Raw genomic sequence first — 27544 nt, forward strand, 5'->3', positions numbered from 1 at the left:
ACACCTCGTGAGTGCTGTGCCTTTAAGATTCTCTGGGGGCGGGTTGTCAGCCACCGCCCTCATTCACTGACTGCTCAAGCGCTGGTGGCTGAAACACTGATTTTGGAGAAGAACCTGCAGGGTTATAGAGCCGCCTGAGTGTGTGTGGACCCGGGCCATGCCTGACACGCACTGAATACTGAACGGACAGGACGGACGTAGCCCAGGCTGCGGGAGTGCGAGGCACACATTGAATTGGCCATGGGCACCTTCCAGCTAGAAGACTTTGCAGCTGGCTGGATCGGAGGTGAGCTGTGAGCGTGCTTGGGAGAGAACAGCACCCTACACCCCACACCCCTTAAAGGGCGGACCTATGCCAGCTGTTTGCACATGGTGTACTCAGTGCGCTGGGTTTCATCACGAAGCCCGAAGTGAGTGATGCCTGCAGCACCTGGCATCCCTAGCCCAGTCCGCTTGGCTGGTCCTGATGTCCCTACTGGCCTCTGAAGCAAAGCTCTTAAGATTCACAGCCATTTCCTTGAGCTTCTGATTTGCCTCAATGTCAGGCCCCCAGGAACTTGGATCCCATAATGATTAAACCGCTGGTCAGGGCAGACAACCAATGGAGCCACCCAGGCGTGTGCACACCCTTCAGTGACCCGGGCACACCTGCGTTTGGAGATGTGTCTCCAAGAAATTTATGCTTAGGTTGGCACTTGGCTTGGCTCCTGAATCCAGGTCTCAGGGTGGCCAAGGACCTGGACTTTAAAATCAGGTTGGTCTCAAGAGCCTTGTCCCTGGAGGGAGTGGAGCCGGTGGGGCAGGGAGTGGAGCACTATGGTGCATTTGCCCAAGACAGCTGAGAGGGATCCCTCTGGCTGGGCGCTGTCACTTCTAAGCCCTCGCTTTCGTCAATGTCCTCATCTCTAGCTCTTCCGAACCCTTTGGTCCCTTTGCTTAGGTGTCACTACATTCTCCACTGTTTTACTATAGCAAAGCAAAAGTGGAACAGTTAACACAATGACAGTCCCTGAGTTGAAAGACCCCCCCCCCCCCGGCTGGTTCTCTTTCGGTGACACTCCCGTACGCGTGCACACTCCCACGCGCCTGGCGGCTGGCTCCCTCCCAAGCCGGTTCACCCAGGCGGGGGGGGGGGGCCTCGAGCCCGCCTGGCACCGCGCCCCGGGGCTGGGGCCGAGGGGGGAGAGGACGCCCCCCGCCTCCGCGCCCCCCCGCCCGATGGGGAACCTCCGTCCCAAGGTCAGCCACCTGGGCGCGGAGGGAGGAATCAAGTCTGTTGTACCAGACACCAGACCTTGAGAATATGCTGATCTGGAATGGCTCTGTGCCTCATTTGAACCATCCAATAGAATCCCTGCTCCTAGCTTGCGCCTTTTTCCCTATATAAGGACCCCTTTCCCTTGGCTCGGGGCGCTTAGCCACACAGAAGCTAAGTCGCCCCGGGTACCCGCGTCTCCAATAAAGCCTCTTGTTTTTTGCATCCAGTTCGTGGCCTCGCTGATTCCTGGGTGTGGGTCTCCCTCTACGAAAGTACCTCTTCGGGGGTCTTTCAGAGTAAATCCCAAGCCCACCCTCTGCTTGCTGTGTGTGAGGTCCCGGTCACCTGCCTTGTCTTCCTAGATGACGCTGTGCCACAAAATCTCACCACAGTGCCTCCACGTTTGTCTGAAGCCCCACAGACTGCTGCCCTAGCACCCCACTTTTTACTTTGCACCCATGGAGATGATTGTCCACGGCTCTGGGATGATGCTCTGGACCTGAGATTGTCTGCCTCACTTTGAGGGAGACAGTGGCACCTGGGGAGCTGAGCTCCTACCTCTGGGCTGGTCCAGCAGAGCGAGGCTTTGGCTGCTGTTCAACTCCGCGATGCTCACTCAGTTCAGGGGAGAGTGGAGGGTGAAGAAGACAGGAGGTTCTAGACCAGGCAACAAATGTCCCTGTTGTCTGGCTTGTTGAGCCACCTCTGGCAGAGGTGTTGCTCTTTTCATCAACATGGTGGAGGAATTTGTCCTGGGAAAACAAACCCTGTGTGAATGTCAGGTGCTAGGGATTACAAAGCCTTCTCCATCTAGGTGACTTTGAGACAGCCTTGCACAAGTATGTGTGTAGCCAGGTGCTCTCTCTCTCTCTCTCTCTCATCTCTCTCTCTCTCTCTCTCTCTCTCTCTCTCTCTCTCTCTCTCTCCCCTTCCCCCACCCCTCCTCCTTTTTATACACTCAATTGTCACTCCTAATTTCTCTCCCCACAGCCCTAGAACCCATTACCCATTAATCTGTTTTCTGTCTTTATGGCTTTGCCTATTCTCAATGATTCATTTAAATAAAGTTGTATAGCATGTTTGCCTTTTGTATCTGGCCTCCCTTGCTTAGAACAATATGTTTTATAAGGTTGGCCCACATTGCAGCAGGGGTCAGTACTCCATTCCTGTTTTGTGACTTTACCTGGGGAGATATGAACAAGTGTAGCTGTTCATCCCAGATAGAGCATTGATGACAGACCAAAGAAATAATTCCATCAAAGTCTAGATTAACAGGTCCATGAGTTTACTAGAGTTTCTTTCAGGAGTATAGGCAAAGGGTTAGTTACAGGAGCATGGGTGGCTCAGGGGCAACTGCAGCACTGAGAAGCCCACCCCAGCATGACTGACAGCTCCTAAAAGCTGCTGCACACCCGGCCTCAGTGTAGCTGGACAGAATCTCCTCTCTCCAGCAGCCCTACTGTTACATAACTTCAGGAAGAGGACCTTGTAAATCTTGTAAGTTTCAGGAGGTTCTGAGACTTGTGATGAGTTTTACTTCCTGAGTCTCTAGACTCGTTCTTTCAGGGTGGAATGTTTCCATCAGGAGGAAATGGCTACACAGTACTACTTATGGCTAAATAACAATCCATCATCATATGCCACATTTATTCATTGAATGTCACTTGGTGAACATTGTGTGTTCCCACCCTTGGTACCCTGTGATAAATGCTGTAGTGACCATGGTGTGCTTGTTCTTGTTTGAGTTCTTGCTTTCAAGTCTTAGGGATATATCTAGGATCGGAAATGCTGAGTCATATAGTAGTTCTGTGTTTAACTTTTTGGAGGAATGATCGGTTTTCTACAGCAGCGACACTGATCCACATTACCACCACCACCATACAGAGTTCTCAGGGCTGGAGAGACAGCTCAGAAGTGAAGCGTGTCCCGCGCTACCATCTCGCCAGCAAAAACTCCTCAGGATCCTTCTGCAGTAAAGCTTTAATGCGTCTTGAGAGGGAGAGCATAAGCTTACAGAGCGGAGACCCCGAACTCCCAAAAACCCATCCCTTATATAGGCTGGCAACCACCGCCTCGGACTGTCACCCCCTGACTGGCTGCAGCTCATCGGACCATATGACGTCACGGGAGAGGCAGAGACCAAGGGCTGGAAAGTTACAAAGTTACCTAGTACGCATGCACACTAGCTTGTAACGGCTCCTTACAAAGCGTCCGCACTGCTCTTCCAGTGCAGTTTCAAGCATGCATATGCTCATAACCACCCGTGCGTCTGTGCAGTGTCAGGGACTCAGACAGCCTCTTCTGGCCTCCATGGGCACTGCATACATGCACTGCACATACAGACATGAATTCTAACTTCTTAGTCAGGTGATGGTGGTGCACACATTTAATACCACCACTTGGGCGATAGGGACAAGCGGATCTCTGTGAGTTTGAGGCCAGCCTGGTCTACAGAGTGAGTTCCAGGACAGCCAAGGCTATCTTGAAAAAACAAACAAAAATCCAATTTCTTTGTATCTTTGTCAACACTTATTTGTTTTCCTTTGTTAGAAATTGCAGCCATCCTAGTGGATGTGAAATTTCATTATTTTGGTTTACATTTCCCTAGTGACCAATGACGTTGAGTATATATGTTCATGTACTGTTGGCCGTTGACATATCTTCTTGAGAGATGTCCATTATGGTCACTTAAACATGTTGTAGGTGTAAGAGCTCTCTGTGTATTCTGGGTCCGAGACCCTTAACAGACAGATGATTTGTAAACACTATCTGCAAAGTTTAAGCCATCTGCCTTCACTTCGGGAGAGTATCTATCATGATGTCTAGTTCACCTATTATTTTTCTTTTGTTGTTTGTTTGTGCTTTCTTTATTGTAACTACAAATGTGTTACAAAACCCAAATATAATATATATATTTGCCCCCAATTAGCCCTTTGGTCTATTTTGGATAAATTTTTGTATGTAGTGTGAGAGGCAGGGTCTAACTGCACTCCCCGGCACATGGATATCCAGTTGTCTCTGAGGCCCAGAGTCTGCTCTCTCTGCCTTCCTCAGCAGCTGGACCAGGCCTCGTGCCTTGAAGGACCTCTCTAGTAACCAATGGCTAACATGCTTCTACCCTCTGACCTCATCTGGGGGGTGGCAGGAACAACCCAGCAGTCCAGGGTTTGGGTGACCAGATGTTGATCTTTGACCTACAGGTGCAGCCAGTGTCATCGTTGGCCACCCTCTGGATACAGTCAAGGTATGGTAGCCATGTTTTCATGGCCTCTTGGGAAGGTACCTGAAGGGGGCCTGGCCCCGGGACTGTGCCTCTCTCTGATCTCCGGGGACTCCCCAGGCCAAGGCAGGCCCTCTGCTGACCTGGTGATGTGATGTCAGGAGGCTTGCTTTATTTCCTTCATTGTCCCCTGTCTGCCTGCAGGATATTGTGAGTTGGTGAGGAAGGAGCTGGGGCACTGATGACTGTCCTCCTCCAAGTACCTGGGGATGGTGACTGTCCTCCTCCAAGTACCTGGGGATGGTGACTGTCCTCCTCCAAGTACCTGTGGAGCTGAACGATCAGGAAGGGTTTCAGATGTGAAATGGGGTCTGAGCTTGATGTGTGAGACTGGGTTTTCACTGGAAAACATCTGCCAGGCAGAGGGAACAGCATGGGAGTGGGTGCTGAGGTAGGGACCCTGGGTAGAGACCATGCTTGGCAAAGACCAGCAAGAGCAGTTTTGCTGATGTGTGTGGATCTGTGTTACAACTGTGGACTCAAATCTAGGCAGGTCAGCACTCAGTCCTTAGGGCCTTGGCTGTCAGGTTGGAATAATTTGAAAAGACTCTGGAGTCAGACAGTCATCCTGATAGTCACAGGTACCCCAAAGGAGTAGGGAGCTTGTCTCAGGTCAGACCATGAGAAACAGGAAGGAAGGAATGAGATGCCACAAAAGGACAGTCTGAGTCCCAGCTGTCCCACACGAGACCCATCCATGGTGAGCAGGACCCAGCCATGCCCCAGAAACAGCCACCAATAGCTCTCCAGCCATTCCTAAAACTGCCTGAACTATGCACAGAGGAAACCCTGAAGCCCGACAGGTGTTTGCAATCTTCTTTTCTCTCTGTCTTCCTCTGCATTCGACAATGACTACCCCCCCAGGTCAGGACCAGGCTTACTCTATGGCTGCTGTACATGTCTCCAGGGCGGGGCTCAGCTGTCATCCTCACTTTTGTCAGGAGGGCACGGCTGCTCCTGCTACCCTCTTGCTCCCACTCACCCGTTTCCTTCCCAGTCTACTCCACAGCAGGCTCCTCTGGCAATCAGCACCAGGGGGTCTATTGGCAGGCACAATTCAAGCCAGAAATCATGGGCTGTGGACCTTCACGGGCCACAGGTCTAAACCCTGATTTGGGCAGTTCCTACTTGCGTAGCCTGTTAAGCAGGGTTTCATTTACTCCATCTTGCAGGATAACTATGGGAATGTTGTTCTGATACGCAGTGGGCACTCTCAACTTGGGGCTGTCACTTTAATATCAGTGTAAATTAATCTTCTCCCCAGATTCCACAGCATTTTAAACAAATTCAGATGATGTTTTTAAAGACCCCCAGTGTAAACAATATCCATTCATTTCTCTTTGGGGGCAATATGGAGATTCCTCAGTCGACCTTCTCCCCAGTGGCTTCCCCAGGGGACTGGCCATGTGCTCACTGAGTGTGTTCCTCTGTGTCACAGCAAGGAATTGTGCCACTGTTTCTCTAGTTGACCAGATAAAAGCAAACTCATAACAAATTATTGCTATGAGTTCCAAACTTGAGTTCCAGGGGGAACTCATGTCCTCTTCTGGCCTCCACAGTGACTGCTCTCGCATGGTTCACAGATGTACACGCAGGCAAAACGCCCACACGCATAAGTAAAAATAAACAAATCTTAAAAAAAAAAAAACAACAACAACAAAACCCCAGAAATTGATTCTCTTGCAGTCAGGAAGCAGAAAGTAAAACCAAGGTGTTGGGCCCTTCTGGAGACCTCAGGGGGTTCTGCCCCGTGCTGCCTCCTGGCCTGTGCTGTCATGGCTTCACCTCTCCAGCAACTCTGCCTCTGCCTTCACATGGCCTGTGTGTCTTGCCAAAGAGTTGTCTCCTTTCTAAGGACACGATCCACTGGATTCATGCCATTAGGGAAGTGAGCTACCCTGCTGCCTTCATAGGCAAGCCTTCTGCCACCTCAACACACACTGAAAAAAGCTAGCACTCTCTTCCTCCCGCTCCACTCTGCATCTTGGAAAACCCCTTCCTGTGACAGGATCCAGGCTGCTACGCCAGTGCAAGGGGGACAGGAGTACCATCTGTGTGCCTGTCACATAATACGCTCAGGGCTCAGTGCTGAGGACCCTGGAACAAGGCTCCGTCTGCCTCATCTTCAGATGCATCCAAGGGCTAGGCAGAAATTGGATGGATTGTGGGGCGAATACAGGCTCTCAACCAGGCTAGATCTGGGAAGGCTTGGAGCCGAGTGGAGAGCAGGGTACAGGGAGGCCAATCCTGAGCATAGGTAGCATTTGATAGGGGGCCCTGGAGAGTTTTAAACAGAGTGACATGATTGAAGTTATCTTGAGAAAAATCAGCATGGCTGTGGTGTAGGGAAGGGCTGGAGGTGACAGGGACACTCTAGGGCCAAGGCCTTGTCCCAGTGAGAAAGGAGCAAAGACTAGAGATATGGGAAAATGAGCAGGTGTCCCTAAAGACATTTAGAAGGGTGGAGTGATGGACAGCAGAAGGTAGGGTAGAGTCAAGGACTGATGGTTTTGTTGTTGTTTGTTTGCTTTTTGTACTTAAGAGGCAGGCCTCCTAAATCCACAGCTAACTCATCTGCGTCATTCTCCGACTCAAAGCAGGCTCTGTTCTGTGGAGGTGGCTGGGTGGATATCAGAACACGTGTCCCAGAAGAGCGTGTGGCACCAGGCTGGCCTGGACTGAGCCTGGCCTTCCTCCCGGGCTGGGTCGCTTGCTGCAGGGCCTCTCCCTTTGGACATCTTTGGGGGCTTGTGACCTATCTCAGAGTGTGTCTCTGCCCTTGCCTTTTCCCACAGACTCGCCTGCAGGCTGGTGTTGGCTACAGGAACACATTCAACTGCATCGGCATGGTGTACAAGAGGGAGAGTGTGAGTGCCCTGGGGCGGGCGGGCGGAGGGTGCCTGCCAGGGTCTCCCACGGACTGGGGCCCAGGCCACACTCCTACACCAGCACAGCAGGCATGAGACGGCTTGTTCCCATTTATCTGTCGCCTATGTTCTCATTTTGTACCATATGGCAAATGCTACCTTATCTCAGCTTACCCCTGGCCACCTAGTGCATCGCTGGGGAGAAACTGGTTTTGTGTGAGCTCTGTGGAGCAGCTCTGAGGACTTTAGAATGACGATATGGAAAGTTCCTGCACAAACAAGCCCCACTGTTAGTTCTCAAAACAATGATTGCCGGGTAAGCTGAGTTGCAACACATTTCCCTTCATCAGGATACAGAACCTCCCCTGTGTGACCTAGGAGCTGATTTTCAAATAGGAAATGGGATGAAATTTTTGTAACATCACGTCCCTTTTTCAGAATTAGTGGGTTTCTTTCTAAGACTACCCGTTTGGGAGTCTAAAATAAAGAAATTAGATTGAGGGTGAGATGAGCTAATTTAAAGAAACTGTCAAATGTAGTTTGTGGTGGCTCTGCAACTTTTTCCTGGGTCCTGGAGATGTACCCAGTGTGACGGCTGATGCCACCGGCCCCCTCATAACTAATGCCCCTGCAGGTATACAGCAGACAAGTTCATCTTGACAGCCAGTATTGTTTTAAGTGTCTTGATTGGCCACTCTGAACTCAGGGTGAGTGCTGCCAACCTCTAGTCGGTGTTCCAAGGTAATGGGTGTGATTCCCCAGTCTCCTGAAAGATAGCCATTGACTCTACTGTTTGGCTCACATTCCCTGAAGTACTTGCCAGCCAGCGTCCCATTGCCAGGACTCTGGTGGGGACTTCAGGTGGTGTTTCTGAGGCAGTGTAACTCAGCATCCCAAGTTATAGAGGAAGAGCCTAAAACAAGACATGCACATGTGTGTGTGTGTGTGTGTGTGTGTGTGTGTGTGTGTGTGAGAGAGAGAGAGAGAGAGAGAGAGAGAGAGAGAGAGAGAGAGAGCGCTTGAGTGGCTGGTGTTCCACAGCCATAGCCTGACTTATTTCCAGCTCTAGACACTGCTGTTTGGGACACACACACACACACACACACCATCTTAGCATCATATATGATGCCAAGACTGCAATGCGTAGAAGGCTCATCTTTAGGTTTGTAATGACTGCCTGGGCTGCATGTGGCCTTCTTCCTCTGTCTTTTCCGTGTCATCTAGACCCTCTTGGGGATCTTCTCTGATACACTGGATTATTGATTCTGGTTGTCTCCAGCATGCATTACCTTATGCTTCCAGGAGGGAGGCCCAGAGCTTCAGGGGAGTCCCAGATGGAGACCCCGGGGGAGTGGTTTGCCCTCACACTTCCTCCCACTGGGTCCCCTTGCCACAGGTGTTCGGCTTCTTCAAGGGCATGTCCTTCCCCCTGGCCAGCATTGCTGTCTACAACTCAGTGGTGTTTGGGGTCTTCAGTAACACCGAACGGTTCCTCAGCCGGCACCGCTGTGGGGACCCAGAGGCTGGCCCTAGCCGAAGTCTGTCTGATCTACTCCTGGCTAGCATGGTGGCTGGTATGGTCTCCGTTGGGCTGGGCGGGCCCGTGGACCTCATCAAGATCCGACTACAGATGCAAACACAGCCATTTCGGGAAGGTAAGAGACCCGTGAAGGGAAATCTAATGCTGAGGACCTGTGACCTTTTCTCACTTGGCTGGATCTGGGGTGCCATTGCTTGTTAGTGAGCAAGGCCACCCCCTCCCCCTCTTCACTACAAGTGACATCTCTTGTTTTCTCTTCTTGGGAGTTTTCCATGCTGCTCTTGAAAGTGGCTTTGACCGAGGAGGAAGGAAAGGAGGGGCAGCCACAGGGTCAGCTTTGGTGGAGTTAGGTGCTGGAGGAGGCGTACTTCAGTGCCTGGGAGGTTTGTTCTTGGTTCTTTCACTGATTTTTACCATCCTCCCAGATGAGATGTTGCCCTCTCCCTGCTCAGTTTCCACTTCTGTAGGACAGAGGGGCTGGATCCCTGGTCTTTCCTGTCGTGCTATGTATATGATAAGCCCCTTTTTGCGGGTAGCCTTCGGAATGGTTGCTGTGTGACTGCTGTGCTCCCTGAAGCTGGGGTTCAGCTGTGTGAAACAATGGGAGACTCACAAGCTTACTCAGGAGCATCCTGGCCCAGGTCTATAGCTCCCTGTCCAGGTAGTGTCTAGTTCAGGTCCCAAGCCCTCCGAGAGTGGGGCTGATGCTCACCACTGGGCACAGGGAGGGCCTGCCGCCCAGCTGCCCTGAGGATGTGTGTCTCTCTCCAATACACAAAGTCAGCATCAGGATAGAGGAGATGCAGAACCATGACAGAGCCACCGGGGAGGTATGGAGCAGGCCTATCCAGTCCCATCCCAGAGTTGAAAGCAAGGGTATGGGGGTGACATCTCAGGCATCTTGCCCTGAGCTGGCCATTCACTCTGTCCTGTTTGCTTCAGAAAAGCTCTCTAGTCTGAAATGGGATAGACTCTCCTCCCTGGGTCCAGCTGGTGGGAGATATTCAATGAAGACACACATCCCCAGCCTGGTTTATTTATCTACTTATTTTTGAGAGAAGATCTCACTATGTTATCCAAGGCCTGGAACTTGTAATTTTTCTGCCTCAGCCTCCTAAGCAGCTGGGATTACAGGTCTGAGACATCAGGCCCAGAAGTAAGCAAGGTTTCTTGATGGGATTTGATGCCAGCCTGTCTTAACTTCTCTTACCAACATCTGCCCTGTGGAGAGTGCAGGGATAAAGCCTGAGCCATGGGGGGTGAGGAGGCCTGGCCTGGCTGCAAGTGTCTAGAGAGGAGGAAAGTAGGAGTCAGCCAGGGAAGTGAATGGACCCCAAAGGGCCTCAGGGCTGGGTAATGAGCTATGGAGTGTAAGGTAGACGCGAGTACCATCTGTGTGCCTGACGCATAACGTGCTCAGGGCTCTATGCTGAGGACCCTGAAACAAAACTCCGTCTGCCTCATCTTCAGATGCGTCCATCTAAGAGCTAGATAGAAATTGATGGATTATGGGGAGACTATAGGCTCTCAGCCAGGCTAGATCTGGGAGGTCTTAGAGCAGAGGAGAGAAGGGTATAAGGAGGGCTTGAAGGACAGGACCATACACCAGTTAAAAATATTGGAGAGGACCACCTAGGCTGTCTTCACCTGGAGTGTGAGAGCCTATGATATGGTCTACCAGAGTCAGGACCCTTTGGCTCTACCCATCTAGGAAGTTCAGATCTTTCTAGTATGCTACCTTTAAGTAATCACTTTGACCAGTGGGAACACAGAGACCAAGGGTTCCCAACCCCAGGGGAGGCATTACAGGAGGGCTGGTCTTCCCTGACCATGACTATATGAGCAGCTGGCTGTGGGCCTCCCTGACCCCACACCTGTGTGAGCAGCTGGCTCTGGACATCCCTGACCCCACACCTGTGTGAGCACCTGGCTCTGGATATCCCTGACCCCACACCTGTGTGAGCACCTGGCTCTGGGCTTCCCTGACCTCACACCTGTGTGAGCACCTGGCTCTGGACATCCCTGAACCCACACCTGTGTGAGCAGCTGGCTGTGGGCCTCCCTGACCCCACACCTGTGTGAGCACCTGGCTCTGGGCTTCCCTGACCCCAGGCCTGTGTAAGCACCTGGCTCTAGCCTCGTGTGGCAGTTCATCTGTGGTGCCAGGCAAACCATTGTTTTAAAAGCTCTTGAGGCAGTGACAGAAGAGGAATGTGTGTCTGTCTGTCCTGCTAATGTAGGAGACAAGTCCTCTGGGAACCCAAAGAGGCCTCTGTAAGTGTCTGGAAGGATGGCAAAGCTCTAGTCCTCAGAGCCTACATCCAGGTCTTAGATGATAGCAGAGACAAAGAGAGCTTGCCTGAATGAAGGAGGAGGTTCCAGGCTAGATTACAGGGACCACCTCAGCAATGCTCACAAATCCACTGAGTTGGGCTCAGATGGGTCACAGCCATGGGGCCACATAACGCGGAGCCCTGTAATACATTAGACTCAGTGCTGGACTCCTGCTTGTCTCCTCTTCACAACACCCTGGTGTCTGGGCACCTGTAAAGAGGAAGCTGAAGCCCACAGGTCTCAGAGCCTGGGGTCTCTGCCCTACTGGAGGTCCATCAGAGATAATCGCCCAGGTCTCACTCTGAGCCCATGGGTGCACTTCTGGCTTACAGAAGCTAAGGTTGTAGTGACTTTGTAACTCCTGGCCATCCCTGACTTTGAACATAATCTTCAAGCATAAAGCTTCAGATTTCAGGCAAGATGGGTCCAGTTCCCAGTTCCTGGGTCCTGAAAGGGGCCCGAGTCTGCTGAGTCAGGCCTCCTCTCACCTCTCATCATGGCTGCTTGGGACGAGGCCTCAGTCGACCACAAAGGTCAGAGGGACTCTGAAGAATAGCTGTGGGAGGCAGAGCATCACCAGATAGACTCTCTCTAGAAAAGGAGGAAGGATGTGGTTTTCAATAACTTGCTTCTTACGAACTGTCTAGGCCAGAAAGAGAAATTTCAGGCAGTTGAGACCAAGGAGGCAACATTGGACAGGTCCTAGGGAGTGCGCCCTCTCCTGTGTTGTCAAGTTTTCCTCTTCTGATTGAAACAGGAACTCAGGACATACCTCACAGTGTGCTGAAAAACTACAGCCCAGGAAAATGGGGCGGCACCAGTATCTGGAAGCAGCAGGAACAGACGGGGCTGTTGGGACCCGTGTGGTGTCCTCCAAGGGGACAGCCACGACACTGCTCTCACATTGTTTGCTGCCCTGTGGCCTGATGTGTTTGGAGACTGATATTTTTTAGGACGAGACAGAAAGGTGGACTTTACTGTGAGATATGACAGGTGAAGATATAGCAGGTATTCCAATTACAAATCAACTCAGTGAGAGCACCACGAGGCCTGACATGTGTGGCCTGAACACGGTGAAGACAGGAATGACAGCAGGTCTTGGCTGCAGGTCAGGCCCTCATGAATCATGGCCCTGCTGACCTGAGCATTTACAGGAAGTGTGAGCACCACTTGTGAGATCTCCCTTGGTTTGTGGTTTTATTTCAAAATTGTCAGTCCACTTCCAGAGTAATGACCATGCAATGTGAGAGGTGGCCTGACATTCTGAAGCCAATTGCCAGGTGACTGTGTTCTCTACTTTAGGAAATGTGACAGGTTTGGGGGGTCACAATGAGGTAGCACAGCTCATCTCTTTGGAAGAGCCCATGACTTCCTCCTGAATGTGTATTGGTGGTACCCCTTGGCTGAAAGTTGACCAGAGCACTGAACATGCACTGATGCCCTGTACAACCCACCAGTACACACACACTGTTGACTCATCAAGATGTTTCCTTTTGCTGATCTTACAGATTTTAAGAGCATTCACTCAGACTAGACACAATTGTACGTCCTCTGGTTCTTCCCACGGAAGTGACAGATTCCCTATGTCATTCACATAGCTATGTGTTTGTTTAAAATAGGTGTGATACTTAAAGTAGATGTGCACTTTCCCTCAAAAACAAATACACACATGTGCACACATATATGTGCATACACACACAGAGGCAGACCTGCTAGTAACTGAGAAAGTTAGGATGAATCACCTGGTGCCACCAAGCCTCAGATGTGTCACTTCACAGCTAGGACAGAATGGATGTCTGGCATGAAGCTTTCAGCAGTGTCTGGCATATTGAAATTGTGAAATAACTGTCACCTGTGTGGCTGGTAACTGCACTATTTAGAAGTCTCCCTGCTGGTGGGCATTTAGCTAGGTTGTAGTCTGTTTCATCCCCAAACAGTGAAGTTATTAGCCAACTTTTTAAAATAAAGAAGTGCCTTCATTAGGGTAATTTCCCTTTGATTCATGAGTGGGCCTAAGGGTGTGGCCAATTTTAGGATTCTTGATACTCATTGTGAAACTGTGATGCCGAGGGCCCTTGTCATTTGCATTGGCAGCTGCTGAAGTTGAAAGGGAATTCCCTTCCAGCCAGCACCCAGGACCATTGCATGTCACACAGCATTTAACCCACCTCCAGACTATTCCAGCTCGCCAGAGCTAGTCTCCTGGGGCTCATGCCCCTTGGCAAACTTGTAGGAATGTCTTGGGCTGTTTCAGATGTGCCCCTCACAGTGAAGAAACATGTTTTCCCTTCAGCGTTATTGCTGGCATGTATGAGCCAACCTGGGTGCCCTATTGGGCCTGACTAGAAATGGTAACTGGGTGCTGAGCCCAGCAATCTCCCTGTTGTCCCATCCATTTGTATCCTTGTTACGATAAATCTTTCCGCCAAAAGCCTTTGAGCCCCACTGCCACATGTGCGCTTTACACCAGCTGCCTGCCTGAGTTAGGCCCAAATGAATTAGGTATTAGAAACTTGTATTAGGTACAAATGCTGCTTGGCCAATGACTAGGATTTCTCATCTGTTAGCTCAGTCTTGTATTTTATAAGACTTATCTTATAGAGGATGCCTTTTGTTGGTGCCCTCTCTTGCCGGTGGCTAACATCCCGCTGCTGGAGGAGGCAAAGGGGAAAAGGGACACTTCCTGTTTCTCCTTGCTTAAATATGAGTCTCCTTGCTATGTCACTTCCTGCCTGGATCACCACTTCTCTACTACATTTCCCAGAATCCTCTTTGACTCCTAGTCCTGTCTAACTTGCTGTTTCATTGGCCAAACAGAACTTTATTCAACAATCAATAAGATAAACATACACAGGACATCTCCCCATCATCTCCTAGAGGCAGGTGGCCAGTGAGGCTCTCCTCTGCCTGTACGCTCTTGGGTCTGTATATCCACTACACACTAAAGTGCAGCTCCCGAGGTCCATATGTAGCAGAAGGACTGGAGGAGACTCAGCATTGGCCATGACCCCAGTCATCTCCAGTTCTAACTGGAGGTAAGCGTGCTGTGTTCTGCCTGTTGGCATTTGCTCTGGGACTCAGCCCATCCTTCCCAATCACTTCCTGAGCCCCTCTGAGCCACTCCGAGTGGGTAAAGCAGAGATGTGGGGTGCGTAGCCCCCTGCCTTCAGGAACTCTGGTCTTGGGGAAATCACACATATACATGTCAAGGGCCCTCTCTGGAAACCTGAACTCTGGCTTTGTGGGTCAGGAAGGTTCCCGAGAGGCAGCAGCCATGATAAGCTCTCTGGACGCTGAGAAGGATTCACAGATAAAGTCTGGGGTGGGGGGTGTTTTTCCTACTGAGGAAGTGTTGTAGAGCAATGGTCAGTGGCAGGAAGTAGCATGTGGTGGTCGCTGGGATCCAGGCGTGCAGGAACTTGGGGAGGTGAGGGGTGAGTTGGGAAGAGCGTAGATTTCTTAGCAGAGGAGGGGTGAGAGTCGAGCCCACAGTGAAGCAGCTTGGACCCTCGAATGAGCACGCCAGAATTGTACCCTAGGAAGATAGAACTGGCCTTTGGATAGGAATGGTAGGATGGGTAGACTGAGGTGGCGGCTGCTGCCCTAGCCCAGGGTCACAGACTTGGGACAGAAAGCAGTGACGGATCAGATGCATTGATGGTGCAGGACTAACAGGCCAAGTATGAGGAGAGAAACGTGTCAGAATTGACCCAGGATTCAAAGTTGGGTGACGTGAAGCCTTCCTCACAGAAGGCAGCGGTAAGCAAAGGGTGAGTACAGTGACTGGCGGGCAGGAGTCTTCAATGGCTACTGCCCACGCTCTTGCTCTGGAGCCCGGCAGGCAGGCTTGAGTGCCAACAGGGTAAGTTTGGCTGGGTTGTGTTATAGGAGGTGAGTGTGAGGGCAGCTGGTGGCGTCAGGCTGGAGGGGAGCAAGAAGCTTGTGAGCGACAGCTGGGTGCAGGAGCTTGGGCTGGGTGACTCAGTTTGTTCCCTGAGCAGATAGAGGTGACACAGGTAATTAGCTGTGCTACTCTGTGATATCTTGGAGCAGAACCCTGAGACTTGGGTCACTGAAGTGTGGCGGTGGGGGTGTTTTGGGGGGGGAGTTAACATTTGGGGAAGAGATGGAGTAGAGAAGAAAAAGGGGGAAACACGGAGAGATCTTTGCGGGTGAGTGGAAGCCACTCATGACGGCTTGCTGGGCTCGGTGCCACCACAGGGAAGATTCTGAAGCTGGGGTGGGGTGGGGTAGAATGTAGCTGGGGTTGGAGGAGATAGCCTTGCTTTTGAACTTGCCAATAGGGGATGAGTTGTGCTGAATGGTGAGTGGAAGAGGACAGCGGAGGGGTTGATCAACCCCTTTGTGGGGTCACACAGCAGATACTTACGATTCATAGTAGCAAAACACAGTTATGCACAGTCCCATAAGTTAAGTGGTAATGAAATAATGTTACGCTTGGGGGTCCCCGGAATACTAGGAACTGTATTAAAGGACCAGCCACCGCATTCGGAAGGTTGAGAGCTGCTCCAGGCAACTTAGGAATTTTAGACCACAGAGCTAGGAAGAGACCTGTTCTCTTGCTTCACGGGGTCCTTAGAGGTCCCCAGTTGGGAAGGACTGGTGCTCATATGGTCCTGGTCCTGGGTGCATCTGTTTTTCTTTCACAGCTTGGCTAGATCACTACCTTGCAGATGTGTGGCTACCAAACCACCACACAGCACACATGTACATCACAGATGTACACTTGACAAAGACATGGCACACTCGCACACCTCACACACACACCACACTCCTCACACACCTCACACACACCTCACACACACACCACACTCGCACACCTCACACACACACCACACTCCTCACACACCTCACACACACACCTTACACACACACCACACTCCTCACACACCTCACACACACCTCACACACACACCACACTCGCACACCTCACACACACACCACACTCCTCACACACCTCACACACACACACACCACACTCACACACCTCACACACACACACCACACTCACACACCTCACACACACACCACACTCCTCACACACCTCACACACACACCTTACACACACACCACACTCACACACCTCACACACACACACACACCACACTCACACACCTCACACACACACACCACACTCACACACCTCACACACACACACCACACTCGCACACCTCACACTCCACTCTTCTCCAGGCATGTTGGGAAAAACAGCAGGCTTCCTGAGCTTTCCTAAGTTCGGGAATTACTGATGATAGCTCCATTCCCTTCCCAATTGAAGGAACTGTATGAAAAGTCAGCAATCCTGGGGACACAAGAGACACAAAACCCAGAGATGCTTCAGGGTTTTGTACCCCACCTCTGCTCCTACAGGTGGTTCTGAGTTGCCAAAAGGAAATGAGGGCCGGGCTCTGGCAGCCTAGAAGTGGAGGGAGGAGTTTTGTAGAGAGGCTATGCTCATAGTCCCACACTAAACATAACATCCTTTGATAAAGTTACATGCATTGGAGGTATATCATGGTGTTTGGGTTTTGTTTTTTAGCAATGGACAAGACTAAATGTTGTCCTGATTTCTAGACTTGATATCAGTCTCAAACAACCTTACTCCCAGATCTCCCACAGGTTTGACTGCAGGCGACAGGTTGACAGGTGTGTCCTTTCAGAATCCAGACTCCTATCAGAGCAGGGCAGTAGCCATAGGAACGGTAACTATTTCCCTAGAGCGAAGCACATTCTCACAGCAGGCATTTCAGTGATGTGTGTTTGTGACATTGTCTAAGTCACAAAGCCAAGGAAGTGGACTGGCCGTCCATCTCTGCCCCCACTTAATAGACGAGGAAACAAAGGCCAATGAGGGTCAGTCCCTTGTACATGGTTGTACAGTGAATAGCAACTGAACTGGACACACATCCTGGCCTGCTTATAATACAGGGCTCTTTCTTTGGCCGCTCCTGACTCTTTTGGAGCCCCAGGGCCTGGGGAAATGGACTGTCTCTAGCAAAGAGCATCCCAGCTGAGAAGTTTCTAGGCATGTGATCTGAGGGGCCTGCCAGCCTGCTCATGCCCAAGCCCAGCCCAAGGTGGGCATCGCCAGTTTGTCTGTGCCAGAGAATGACACCATGTTATTGGATGCCTATTACCTTAGACCTGTGAATGAAAACATGATTTAGGGAGATTTCAGCCTCTGGGCCAAAGCATTAGAGCTCAGGGTGCCGCCTGGTGACTGATAGGAACTCCTGTTGTTTTCTGGAGAAAATTCCAGAGCCAACTCAGCAGCTGCCTATTGACAGGCGTAGCTTTCTCTCGTTCCTACCATAGCTGCTGAGCTGACAGTGTAGTGCAAAGTCTTCATCTTGTGAGGCCTTCATGACCTTGGCCTGGCCATTGTTACTACTGTGATGTATTTTTATGTGGGCCCAGAACTGTAATGTCTGTAGCTGATGATATGCTTTGCAGTCCCGACATGAATTGTGTATGCCACTGAACTTGTGAGGTGACCCCAGAGGCGGTTTGCTTCTCAGTGAGTGCTTCCTTGATGGTACCATGGTGGTGTTTAGCCTTGAGCATCAGGAGAGCAGTGCAGCTGTGGCGACCACACAAGTTTGCTGCAAAAGTAGGAAATGGTTTTCATGGCAGGTGTGGTTACAGAGGTGTCCGCAATTGACAGAGCTCACCAACTACGCACTTAAGAGCTAAGCTTTTTAGGAAATGTAAATTTAGAAACAAACTGAATAAAAAGAAGTAGGAGGCAAAGACTGTGGGGGCTCAGGAGAAGGAGGCAAGACAAACAGGGAAGAAACTCGGGAGTGATCACTTCAGTGTCAGAACAGGGAAACCTCAGACACGCCCTGAATGAGAATGTTCTACCATTGGAGACTGGCTGTTTTCCTCCTGCATGTCAGTGTCATAAAAAAAAAGAAAAAAACAGCTAAAGGCTGTGGACATGTCATAGATGGAAAGACTAGATTCCTTCCTGGAAGAGAAAAATGCTATAAAGGGTGTCATGAGGTCAAATGACAGCTTCGTTATAGATCGAAGATTAGATAAAGGTCTAATCAGTGTAGACTTTGAACCTCATCACTAGGGTTAGCAAGACGACATCGCAAACCTTAGGAAATACGTTCAGCAGTATTTAGGGTTAGACATTCAGTGTACCCAGCCCAGCCTGGAATAGTTCATAAAATAAAGTTGTATAGCCAGGGAAAACTGCTGTTTAGGTGGTGGGACTAAGGGTCAGGTGTACTAAGCCTAGGGAATCAGTTCTGAAGTCTTGGGCTCCAAGTGTGTGCTTGGGCTGCTTTAGCTGAGGCCAGGGGGACCTGGAGCAGAAGTTCCCATCCCGTGGCCGGTGCTACAGCAGAGAGAGAGTAGCATGGAGGGGTCGTCAATGCTCTGGACTGAGACCTACTCATTCTGAAAGGGAATTTGTGTGAATTTTCCTGGTCAACACGTGCTCCAAAATCTGCTTTATAGCTTTGAACTGTAATTGTAAATTACACTTTCTCCAATTAGCAATGTGCCCCAGGAAACATCACAGGAGGGAAAGAATTCAAAACCCAGCCCACGAAGGAAGAAACACTGACTGAGGTGGTGCTTTGAATCTAATGAACTTTTGTATGGTTTTGTTTGTTTGTTTGTTTGTTTGTTTGTTTTGTTTTGTTTTTCGAGACAGGGTTTCTCTGTGGCTTTGGAGGCTGTCCTGGAACTAACTCTTGTAGACCAGGCTGGTCTCGAACTCATAGAGATCCGCCTGCCTCTGCCTCCCGAGGGCTGGGATTAAAGGCGTGCGCCACCAACTTTTGTTACTTTTAACCTTTGTGAATTTATAATCTTCACTCTTACATAATTGTGTCATATTCCTCTTGTGTATATTGCTTGGTTAGGTTTTACGATTGTTCTGTGTTTTCCTGCCTGTTCTAATGCCAACAATCTATTGTTCTTTTTGTGAACAGCCTAGGATTGTCTTTCATTCCTATTTCATCTTTTCTCTTTAGTTTCCCGTGCTTTCTATTTTTACTTCTTCACTCTAGCCATCCATAGCTCCAAAAATCTTTCAGCTCCAAGGGCCGCTCCCTTTCTCGGCTACTTTTCCATTTCAACTTTTTTCCCTCAGCCGATGTAATACCCAGCCTACTTCCGTCTACTACTAATCTCAGCAACTAATACCCTTGGAGATGCCTTACAACCCTTGTTATTTCACTCCTTGATACTTATTGAAGTCAATGGGATGGTTACTTTCAACTGTCCAGTATGATGTTGGCATAGGGTCCTATCCAACTGCTGTGGTTGTTTCTGTAGTTCATGTTCTTGGAGTATTACAGGGAACCATATTGTGCCCTGTGCACATGAAGTGAGAGTTTAGCTGCTAAGCTGTACACTCATCTCTACCATAAGCCATCTTACTTTGGACATTACAGATAATTCAATGGAAATAACACAGCTGACAACATCCAATCAACACAGTATGCACAAATGCGTAAGTCAGAACACAATATATAAGAAGCAAGAAAATCACAACAGCAATGGATCTCAATGAGAGAGCATTGCATTAAATCCCAGATAAAGAATTCAAAGGAAGAATTGCAAGTATGCTTAGTGAAATCAGAGGATACAAATAAACTATCCAATGAATTGAGATAGAATCCAAATAAATAAATAAATGAAATAAGAGAGTCAATGAGGATTTGACACAGAATCTCAACAAAGAGATAGAAATGCTGAATGCAAATAAAATTGAAATTTAAGAAATAAAAGTTCATCCTAACGGAGGCCTTACCCTCTCCGAGGAGGAGATGGGAGTTGGGGGGGGGGTGAGTGGGAGGAGTGGAGGGAGGGGGAACTGGGATTGGAATGTAAAAAATAAATTAATTTTAAAAATTAAAAAAAAGAAATAGAAGTTTAGTAAGTCAAATAAACTCTTTATACGGCCCCACTAATGAATGGCTCAAATAGAAGACAGACTGTCAGGGATGAAAAGAGGTCAATTGGAACATTCAGACAATGACAAAGATAAAGGGATAAAATATGAATAGTGCACATGAGCTTTATTGGACACCATTAAAAGATGAAATGTCTGAGTCCTGGGGTGATAAAGGAGCTCCAGTCTAAAGCATATACAATATATTTAACAAAATAACAGTACAAGGCCCTCCAAATGTAGAGAAACAGATGAGCGTCTAGAGCCAGGAAACATTTAGAATACAAAACAAACAGGACAAGAAAAGAACCTACTGACACCATAATATAGTTACAACACTAAATAAGAGAGCAGAGAAAATACTGAAAGCTGAGGGAAGCACTAAGTCTTAGGTAAACCCATAAAAGTTCCAGTGTCATTCTCCATAGAAATAGAAAAAAAAATCTTAAAATTACTGTGGAAGCATAGACTCCAGAACACCAAAACAGTCTAAACAAAGAGAAAATGCTGGGGTTACCACCATACTTGATTTCAAGTTGTACTATGGAGTCACAGGAACAAAAGCAAACATGTAGACCACGGAATAGAGGAAAGGATAGGATAGGATAGGATAGGAGCACCCAGATATATAGATGTTCACAACTATGGGCAATATATATTGAAGAAAATGGCAAAACTGGATAGTGACATCAGAAAATCAGAGTGAAACTAGATTTTCATTTCTCACCCTGTATGAAAATCAAAGGAATTAAAAACTTGAATGTAGGATCTGAACCCCAGAATGCATTGGAGGAAGAATAAGAGAAGACACTTCGAGATCAGCACGGGCAAGCACTTTATTATGATTTTTTAAATTCTGTGTATTTAGTGTTGGAGGAGACACTTGTCATGCACATGTGCAGATATCACAGGACAGCTTGTGAGAGTCGTTTCTCTCTTTCCACCATGTGGGTCCTACGAGATCCAACTCATGTCATCAGGCTGACATCAGGTCAGTATCTTTACCCACTGGGTCATTTCACTGGCCCATCAAAGACTTTCTGAATGGGACTCCAGTCACTCAGGAAATAATGCTAACAATTGTCCAGTAGGGTTTCATGAGACTGAAGAGCTTCAGCACGGCAAAGGAAACAACTGAGTGAAGAGAGAGCCCACAGAAAGGAAAAGGCTCTTTGATGGCTGGGTACTTAACAGGGCTAATACCTAGGCTACTCAAAGAGCTCAAAGAACTGAATAACAAGCCAAACAACCCAATCAATAAATAACCTACTAAAATGTGTATACACATGTCAATAAGTGCATGGCCAGTAAACATATGAAAGAGTATTCAGCATCACTGGTCATCAAAGAAATATCAATTAAACTACATTGAAATTCCATCTCACTCCAGTCAGAACGGAAATCTAAATAACAGCTGGGCGTTGGTGGCACATGCCTTTAATCCCAGAACTTGGGAGGCAGAGGTAGGTGGATCTCCGAGTTTGAGGCCAGCCTGGTCTACAGAGTTCCAGGACAGCTGGGCTACACAGAGAAAACCTATCTTGAAAATCTCGAAAAACAAAACAAACAAAAAAGAAAGAAAGAAAGTAAATAACAAATGCTGGTGAAGATGTAGGGCTAGAGAGGTCCTCTTGGTAGGAGTGATTCCCAGGAAAATTGAATCAACTGGATATAATCTATTAAGCAAATTAAGTTAGTTTCAGAAAAAAAATAGGGCATGTTTTCTGAATAGAGAGGAGAGAAAGGGGTGAGCAGCAATGCGTGGGCAGATATGCTCAAAGTATGCTAAACACTTGCATGGAACCCTCTTATGCAACCATACTACAGGCCTCAAACAATGAGGCTAATATATCATTGAAAGAACCACCCCTCCCACACACACACACACACATACACACCAAACTGTGAGCCAGAAAGAACCTTTTCTCTTCAGAAGATAATTATCTCGGGTATTTTGTTGTAGAACTGCCAAGTTGACAAGTCTTAACAGTATGAGTTTGGGTTGGTGTGGAGCTGTGTCAGCATCTTGATGGTCGTTTTCATGTCTATTATAGCATGGTTCATATTCTCACTGGCTATTATATTGGTTTAATGGCCACAAATGAGTAATTATAAACCAGTAAAAGCTAGATTGCTTGTATTGCAGACTTAGGAGAATATGAGGAAATTTTCTTGTTGCTTACTCAAGAGAGAGAATGGAAAAAAGAAACGATAGGAGTTTATTGAGAGGGCTAGTTGACAGTGTGGCCAGTGTTCTTTCAACATCTGCACTGCCAAACTAGCAGATCGTTATCTGGACTTGGCCTTTCAGTCAGTAACTCCTGAGAGCCATGCTGTAGACACTGGTCTAGGGAAGACTTGACTTCTGGTGCAGGCCAGCTTTAGCTAGAGAGGGGCTGCCCAGCCAGTATTTACACAGCCAGAAATTTGGTTTAAGGCAAATTTCTGATGATAACACTGGCAATATTGTCACCGTTTTGGGAAAGAGCATGTAGTGATCTCTTGGGGCCTTTCAAGGGCCACAATGTCTGCTCTTGCTCAGAGGGACCCCAAGGTGGCCTTTATCCCCCTCACCTTTCTTCCCCCACATAGGCGGAAATGCATATGTTGGAATTTGCTCAGGTATGTTTCTCAGGCAACTGCCACTTCCTCTTGCTCTTGTGGAAATCCGGGATGAGTTAAAATTCATGTCCTTTAATTTCTACTTTGTTTGTTTGTTTTTTTCCTTTTGGTTTTTCCAGACAGGGTTTCTCTGTGTAGCTTTGGAGCCTGTCCTGGCACTTGCTCTGTAGACCAGGCTGGCCTCGAACTCACAGAGGTCTGCCTGCCTCTGCCTCCCAGTCACAAAGCTGAATGTTCATCGGAGAAAGATAGGAATGTCTGGGGACTTGGGAGATAGTTCCCAGGGTGAAAGGCCATTTACTGTTTGCAGCATGTACTTCCCGGTTATACCATGTGTGAGACCAAAACAGAGCTGGGATCAGGAGATGGAGCCCAGGTGGCCCAAACAGTGTTGTGGTCACCGATGGCTTTCGTGCTTCATCCTGGTCCCATCATCTTAGTAAGAGCCTTCAGAAATGACATCAAGTCACTTTGTTGATATTCAAAGGCCTTTCTGACCATGGGCCACAACAGACAAGATGAGTTTAAAGGAGGGTGGTGGGTGGCCTGTGGGAGGACCAAGGCTCTGCTGCTTTGTGTACCCCCAGAGACGCTACAGAGAGATCAAACCACAGCCAAACAGCATAACCCCCCAGAGCCTGAATGTGTTTGTGGGATCCACCAAAGAAGTCTGCTTGAACATGTGTTTAAGCCAATAGAAAGTCTTTATTAGCCATCTGGTGACGACATGTCCAGGATCCCAGTGTAGTCCCGAGTCCTTCTCAGGGTGAGCTTTGAAGCACAAAAACCATGATCTGGATTAACAGGAACAGACAGCTAGAAGTGGAGCTACAGAAACAGAAAAGCAACTTAGTGCATTTAGAGACTTTCCCACAGCTGTGGACTGTGATGGACTAGGCCTTTGTCTTCATTTTAGCAGGTGGTGCTGTCTACTTGCTGCTAAGTTTTGTGGCCTGATTGATACTTCTGTCATAAAGCCACTTGTGTTAATGTCTGGGCCTCTGGACTTTGAGGGTCCATTGATGTTGCCTTACAGCCATTTTAGCTAGTGGCAAGCTCCATCCTCTAGCCAACTAGTGGGTCCTCTCACTGACCATCATGTTGAACCCAGCTATGGTGATACCTGGCTTGTACAAATAAAGCCTGTCTGAAGATCAGACGATGGAGCTTGCCACTAGCTAGCCATAGAGGTCAGGAGGTCTGTACAGACAGGCAGGAAGTAAGATGGCTGGACAGAGAGAGGAGGTAAGATGGCTGGGCAGTGGTGACTCACACCTTAAATCCAGCAGTTGGGAGGCAGAGGCAGGCTGATCTTTGTGATTTTGAGGCCAATCTGGTCTACAAAGGGAGTTCCAGGACAGCCAGGGCTACACAGAGAAACCCTATCTCAAAAAACAAACAAATAAAACAAAAAACAAACAAAACAATAACAACACAAGCATGCCCTTTGCCACACTCACACTCTCCCCCTGTTTGTGCCCAGCCATCTCACCCAGCACTGTTCCATCCGTCACACTGAGGACTTGACATATGACCTGACTTAAAAGCCTGTCAATCTTTTAAGGGTTAGAAAACAAAGGCAGAAAATGTTGACATTTGTAAGTGGCGGAGGAGGAATGGCATCCAGGACAGCCTGGCTTCAAGTCACGTTTATTTGACCACACAAAGTACAGGCATTCATTCACATGCATGCTTGTGTGTATGTGCACACACACAGTGTTGGGAAGGGGGGGGGAGAGGGAGAGAGGGAGAGAGAAGGACAGAGAGAATATGAATGACTACCAATTCCCCATCAAGAGTGAGCCTGACTTAGCTGTCTTAAATGATCCCAGGCATTCTACAATCACAACTGCTTAGAAAAATGCATAGTGTTGGTTGACCAGAAGGCTCTGGGAATCCCAGGGCAACTTGGCTGGGAGTGTCTCCAATCTGGTGTACAGGTTGCCAGAGCTCCTGGTTGGAGTCTCAAAACTCTGGTGTAAGCTGCCAAGGGTGGCAGATAGCTTGGTAAAAACAAATGGGCTGTGTGAGTGGAGGCTGTCAATGGAATGGACTGGCAGTGGTGCCAGGGGCTGGCCAGTCTCTTACCTGCCTGGTCACTTACCACCATCTCCCTCCTGTCTTCTCAGCCACCCATGGATTGAAGTCCAGGCCAGTGGCCCCCGGGGAGCAGGCAGCATACCACGGACCAATACACTGCATTGCAACCATTGTGCGGACTGAGGGCCTGGCAGGGCTGTACCGGGGAGCCAGTGCTATGCTGCTGAGGGACATCCCAGGATATTGCCTCTACTTTATTCCCTATGTGTTCCTAAGCGAATGGATCACACCTGAGGCCTGCACAGGGCCCAGCCCCTATGCTGTGTGGCTGGCAGGTGGCCTTGCAGGTAAGGGCTACAGCAGTAGGAGTCCCGTCCCTGGGTCCTGGGCCTGGCACAGTGACGGCAGAGTGCAGAGGTTCCCACCGTGACCTTCCCAGCTCTGAGGAGCCAGCACCGTGCAGTCACATACGCAGGACCCCTCATTTCTCTTACTCTGTGCCATGCCTCGTAGGGGGACAGCCCTTTGACCTCTTGTGTCTTTCCTTGCAGGGCTGTGAGTCCCTGTGTGACTTTGAGGCACTGGGTATATTCTGAGAGTGCTCTGTGTGAGAGGCATTGCTGAGCTTTTGGGATCACCTTTAGCGGTATAGGAGGAGGGAGCCGCTCTCCACACTCTGCATTAGATACTCAAGGCCATGAAGCCAGTGCAGACGGGACAGCAGGGAGGGCTCTGCAGTCAGAAAGATCCAAGTGTAGCCATGCTTGCTCATTTGCCACCCCAATGGACTTGTTACCCTCCTACGAGGCTCCACAGCCACAGCTCATTCAGAGGGAAAGCCAGCATGCGTGCAGTGGTTGCCATGCCTGCTTTGATGTGACTGGCTACTACCTCTCTGGCATCTTTCTCTGCTGCTCCCCTTCTCTACCTTCCTCTTCCCTCCCCTCCCTCTCCTCTCTCCTTCCCCAGAGCTATCTGTGTTTTAAACGCATAGCAAACATTCAAAGTCCATGCCTGACCATACAGCAATGGCGCTCTGCCCATGCCCTTGTGTGTCTGAGGCCCCTCCCTGGACCTATTCCTACGAAGAGCCCTCAAGTCCCCATCTGTCCTCATTTGTGTGGAGAGCAGGCTTGCTGCCCTCATTTCATGACATCCTCACTGTGACTGAGGGATGAGTATCCCAGGCACGTGTAGGGAAGCAGCCCGGAGCCCTGGCAAGGGCAGGAGAGAGTGAACATCAAGGCTTCCACAGGCCATGGCAGAGAGCTGGGGCACTGGGGCCTGCATAGGCAGAGGGACCAGGATGTCTCTATGAAGAGCTGCTGGGCAGCAGTTAGCAAACCCAGAAAGCCAGCTGCCCTGGACTTTGATATTGGAGTGTTGTCCCTCCCCAGCCAAGAATGTGTTAGTTTCTGTGTTAGTAAAACAAAACAGAACAAAAAACTCCCCCTGTTTTCCTCATCTGTTAAAGTCCCACGAATGCTTAAACTGGAACTTCCGCACTCATCCAGTGAGGATGACCCCTACATATGGACCCCAGTTTCATGCTACAGAGTTAGAAAAGTTTTTACACAGAAAAAGACTATGCCTGTCCTGCCTTGCAGTCCCTAGGCTGGCCCTTCTCAGGGAGCGGTCTGTGTGACAGGCTCTGTTAAAGCCTGCCTGTGGGTAGCTGCAAGCCTTTGGGCAAAGGTCTCACCCTGAGCTCTCTCTGTGCCTAGGGAGAACTGCAGAGGACTCTGAAGCAGTTGCTGTCCCACTGATAAACGTTGCCGTGTGTGGAGCCTCACTGGGGCCTGCTCTCACCCTCTAGGCTGCCACAGGCATCAGTTCACCATGTCCTCACAACGGCCTCATAAACACAGCACTTCAGCCCCGGTCCACAGAGCAGGTGCAGGAGGCTTCTGCTGAGTCCAACAGTCCCATCCCCAGCCCACGTCCCCCGCCACTGCCATGTATGGGGTTTCTGAAGGACAACATCCTCAGGGAGCCACGCCTTGAAGACCCAAGACCACCACTCTGACATACTTGTTTTCTGTGAGTTTGCAGGGGCAATTTCCTGGGGGACAGCTACTCCAATGGATGTTGTGAAGAGCCGACTCCAGGCTGATGGCGTCTATGTAAACAAATACAACGGAGTCCTGGACTGCATCTCCCAGAGTTACCGGCAAGAAGGCTTGAGGGTGAGCTGCACACAGACACAGCCCCCACCCCTGCCCGGCTAGCCCCGGGTCAGAGGGTTCAAGCGTGCTGTAGTGAGGGTGAGGTCGGGGACTGGGAACATGCGTTGGAGGTTGTCAGCGTGTCCTTTTTTGGGGGAGGAGGGGTGAATTTTTTGAGACAGGGTTTCTCTGTGTAGCTCTGTTGACCAGTCAGGCCTCGAACTCACAGAGAACTCACCTGCCTCTGCTTCCCCAGTGCTGGGACTAAAGGCGTGCGCCACCTGCCAGCCTGTCCTTAAGTTTATTCCTGGATACTTTGTTTGATGAAGCAGTGTGAATGGGACTTTTTTTTCCCCCCCACCTCTTGATTTCTTTCTCAGCAAGTTGCTTATTGGTGAATGGAAAATTATGAGAATTTGCATATTGATTCTGTACCCAGCTATTTTGCTGAAACTGTATAAGATTGTGTTATCTGCAAATAGGGGTGACTTGAATTCTTTCTT

At 49.3% G+C, this 27544-nt stretch overlaps 1 protein-coding gene across 1 annotated transcript in view; it reads left to right on the forward strand.

The window, feature by feature from the left end:
* Positions 1-240: 240 nt before the first annotated feature.
* Slc25a48 (solute carrier family 25 member 48) overlaps positions 241-27544 on the forward strand; it is a 33465-nt gene continuing 6161 nt past the window's right edge. Inside the window, exons 1-6 of the mRNA XM_035441545.1 lie at positions 241-286; positions 4459-4502; positions 7334-7405; positions 8802-9060; positions 24966-25223; positions 26929-27062. Of these exons, the coding sequence (XP_035297436.1) occupies positions 241-286; positions 4459-4502; positions 7334-7405; positions 8802-9060; positions 24966-25223; positions 26929-27062 (813 nt within the window). The remainder of the gene's footprint in view (positions 287-4458; positions 4503-7333; positions 7406-8801; positions 9061-24965; positions 25224-26928; positions 27063-27544) is intronic.

This window comes from Cricetulus griseus, chromosome 3 (assembly GCF_003668045.3).
Source record: "Cricetulus griseus strain 17A/GY chromosome 3, alternate assembly CriGri-PICRH-1.0, whole genome shotgun sequence".
Classification (NCBI taxonomy): domain Eukaryota; kingdom Metazoa; phylum Chordata; class Mammalia; order Rodentia; family Cricetidae; genus Cricetulus; species Cricetulus griseus.